Source organism: Chaetura pelagica, unplaced genomic scaffold (genome assembly GCF_000747805.2).
Source record: "Chaetura pelagica isolate M959 unplaced genomic scaffold, ChaPel_1.0 scaffold611, whole genome shotgun sequence".
Taxonomy (NCBI): domain Eukaryota; kingdom Metazoa; phylum Chordata; class Aves; order Apodiformes; family Apodidae; genus Chaetura; species Chaetura pelagica.
This window is the reverse complement of record NW_009951968.1, coordinates 142,261-145,600: the sequence shown is the minus strand read 5'-3', so window position 1 is coordinate 145,600 and position 3,340 is coordinate 142,261. Positions and strand designations below refer to the sequence as shown.

Here is a 3,340-nt window from a genome sequence, read left to right as displayed (position 1 = left end):
TGGGAAGTGGTAAGGGGAGCCAATGGGGCACAGAGTGTCTGCAGAGCCTCTGCAGGGGCTTTGCCTCATCTCTGAAGTGATGGGGTGTGTCATGGGGTGGGTGGGGGTTATGTGTGCAGTGGTGGGGCAGCATTCAGGACAGCCACGTGCACCAGTCGAGGTGTCCCAGCCTGTACTGCTGACTTCTGCTCTTACCAAAATTAATTCAACATCTGGACTTGAAAATCAGCTGGCTCCCTCCCCAGCCCCGAACAGAGAAAGTAGCTTCAGTTATTCTTGGTGGAAATGAAACAACTTCAAGAAAGGATGGCCTGGGGCAGTGCTTGAAGCCTGGAGAAAGGGCTGTTCCACACCTGGCTGAGAAATACTTCTGGCTTTTGTGAGCAGGTCTCCTCAGAGGGACCACCAAGCCTTTGGGCTAAGGCAAGACCAGAGGCCCGAAGGACCCTCCTAGTTCACTGTTTTCCCTCTGGGTTTTGCATGTACCTCAGCAAACACTTCTCTCTAATGCAATCACTGATCATATTTCGTTTTGAAAAAGTTTGGATCCCTCACTGATTTCCTCCAGTTGTCTTTCAAAGCACGTACATGGTTGTACTTGTACCACATGCACAACACCCGCTGTGAGACCTGCAGCTGCTGACAGGGGAGGACAGATGGTCTCACCATGTTCCAGTGACAACAGCCTCTGCCTGGGTCCCTGGCAGAAGGACCCAGTGCCCTACTGGGTGTCTCTGTGCAGACAGACATGGGGTGCATGGGACCTACACTGAGTTGGGGGTCCTTGAGCCAAAAACAGCTGGAGGCTGGGATAGTGTTGGGGGGAGTATCAGGCACACTTTGCTGCTTCTTTCCTTGCCCCAACACCCTTGTAGTCACTCCTGAAGAACAGCCCCTGAGGTGAGACAGTACAGATGCTTGTTTAAGGTGGTTTACATGTAGCTGTCAGCAGATGGGCAGGGACAAGAACTGGTTTGCATCACTTTGTGAGTTGGTTTTGGCTCACAGGGGAGGACCTTTCAGGATGTAGATGACAAATGAGTGTAGAAGACAGTTTGTTTCCCTGGCCAGCATCTTCCCCAGGGGCTACATCCATGGGAGACGCTGGCAGCAATGACAGGATTTTGCTGTATTTTCTCTTATGAACACTCCAGCTGCTGCCCTGGCATCTGATTCTTAGCAGGACAGAAGTATTTACTTTATATATTATTTTTTATTAACATTAAACCTCTTCTGAGAGCAAATGAAGATGTGACATAATACAGCTATATGCAAATTGTTCCCAAACTTAAAAGCAAACGTGGAATTTTACCGCTATTTCATAGGAACAACCCCACAGTGGCAGAGAAATCAGCTGCTGTGCATGGTTTGGAAACGTGCTGAGCTGGAGATGCTCTGGGTACTGCCTGGTCCTTGGCACGTCTGATGCGCGCACAGAGCAGGGAACAGGTCTGGCCCCAAGGGGGGTGGAAGGAGCTGTGGCTCTGAGCTGCAGGCAACGTTTCCCGTGCCCATGTTTCATTGTTCCAACAGTTTCCCCTTGGCCTCCTGGCAGTGCAGAGGGCTCAAGGCCTGGCAGGGGTAAGCCTGGCATGCAGGAGGCCAAGCAGAGCCTTGCCTGAGGTAGCTCTGAGAGGGAGCAACACCAGGAAGCAGCTGATGGTGTGGAAAAAAGATTCAGTGCATGTTCCCCAGTTGTTCATCTCCAAGTAAAGATGCTCACTAGCCCTTAGGGCCTATCACCTCCCTGCAACATCCAGAGCAGATCACCAGCCTAGAGGACCCTCCACGTCCAGCTGAGCAGTGAGCAAGCACTTTAAAAGCTAGTCCAGACATGGTGGTGGAGACCAGTGCAGCAGCAGAAGGCACGGCACAGCCTGGGAGCAGATCCTGCTGGAGCAGAAAGGAAGTGGCAGTTTTGAAATCCCAGCTCCGAAACGAAGCTGGAAGCATTCTGTGTGCTCAGCTGGTTTTGGGGCTTGGTGTCCAAGACTCCTGACAGAAAGGCCGAGTTAGCATCAAGAGCTGAGACAGTTGGTAACTGGTACAGGTGCCCACGGGTGAGACCTGTTCTGCAGTCCCACCCACAGCAAAGCTGTGTCTGTTCCCTTCTCCCAGCTCCTACTAATCCAACCATGGAGTGCTCTCCAGGAGACAGGCATGGTGCAGACCCTCAGCCGGTACCTGACGTGCTGGTGGCCTCCTGGAAGAAGGGAACAAACCAGCAGGATAAAGAAGAGGAGGTGGGAACCTTAGATTGAGATTTCCTTAGCTTGGCATTTCCTTATTTAAGGGTGGGTCCTGGCGCTGCTGAGCGTCGCTCCGCGTCATTGCTCGCTGAACCTGGGGTTCACAACTGTGGTGGTGGCACTCCTGAAGAGGGGGTTATCAGCCTGGAGGGAGAGAGGTGAAAGGCCCACGCTGTTGTGCTGTTACCAGGTTTTCAGTGGAGCATTACCCACCCCACCCCTCCCAACGTGAACGCTGCAGTGTTGGCAGAAGAACCTGCAGCTCCGGCCAAGTCCAGCCGGGCAGCTCAGTGGGCTCAGGTCAGCCCTGGCTCCCTCTGCAGAGCACGTCCCCACCAGGTGTACATGAACCTCCCAGCACACCCCAGTGCTGTGGACGGGCTCCCTTACGTCGTTCCACTTGGCCTTGGACTTCTCCTTCTCGAAGCGGCGGTATTCCCGGCGGTCAAACAGCTCCGTCAAGAGCCGCCAGATCAGCAGGAGCACCAGGCCGATGAGGGCCACGGCAGCCACGGTGCCACCCACGATCAGGGCGATGTTGGGAGGCTCCGGGCACTCTGTGGGGCAGACAAGACACACATCAGCTGCAGCCCCCTTCGAGGCGGCGGGGCGGGAGGAGCAGGGGCTGGGGGTACCTCTGTTAGGATCGTAGGTGACGTTAAACATCTTGCCATCTCCCTGGACCATGCGGAAGGAGATCCAGCAGTTGTTGGAGTCCTTCTCCCTGCAGGGCTTGCCCTCCTCTGTCAACCCCTCGGTCACCCAGATGTCAGGGCAGGCCTCGGAGCAGTTCTTCTCAAAGGGGCCGCTCTGGAAGGCCTTGCACTCCACGCAGGAGCTGAAAAACGTGTGGGCACAGCTCACCTCTGCGGGAGCAGAGCCCCTCTGACCCGGCATGGGCTGGGGCCGCGCTCAGCCCCAGGACGGGCAGGGGAACCCAGGCCACCCCCTGTCCCTTCCCCAGAGGTGTCACTCACAGGTGTGTGCCGCAAGGCGAGGGGCAGGTGGGGCACTCCTGGCAGAACGGGGGCTGGTACCCGTCGCGGCACTGGCAGCGGTTGCAGTGGCAGGTCCCGCGCAGGCTGCACACC

The 3,340-nt window shown here is 55.9% G+C and overlaps 1 protein-coding gene across 1 annotated transcript in view; it reads right to left on the bottom strand.

The window, feature by feature from the left end:
- Positions 1–2,327: 2,327 nt before the first annotated feature.
- Positions 2,328–3,340, bottom strand: part of ITGB2 (integrin, beta 2 (complement component 3 receptor 3 and 4 subunit)) — a 6,282-nt gene continuing 5,269 nt past the window's right edge. The window contains exons 13-16 of the mRNA XM_010001086.1: positions 3,227–3,340; positions 2,885–3,087; positions 2,640–2,806; positions 2,328–2,393 (exon numbers count right to left, since the gene is read on the bottom strand). The exon at positions 3,227–3,340 is cut by the window's right edge and continues 3 nt beyond it. Of these exons, the coding sequence (XP_009999388.1) occupies positions 2,328–2,393; positions 2,640–2,806; positions 2,885–3,087; positions 3,227–3,340 (550 nt within the window). The remainder of the gene's footprint in view (positions 2,394–2,639; positions 2,807–2,884; positions 3,088–3,226) is intronic.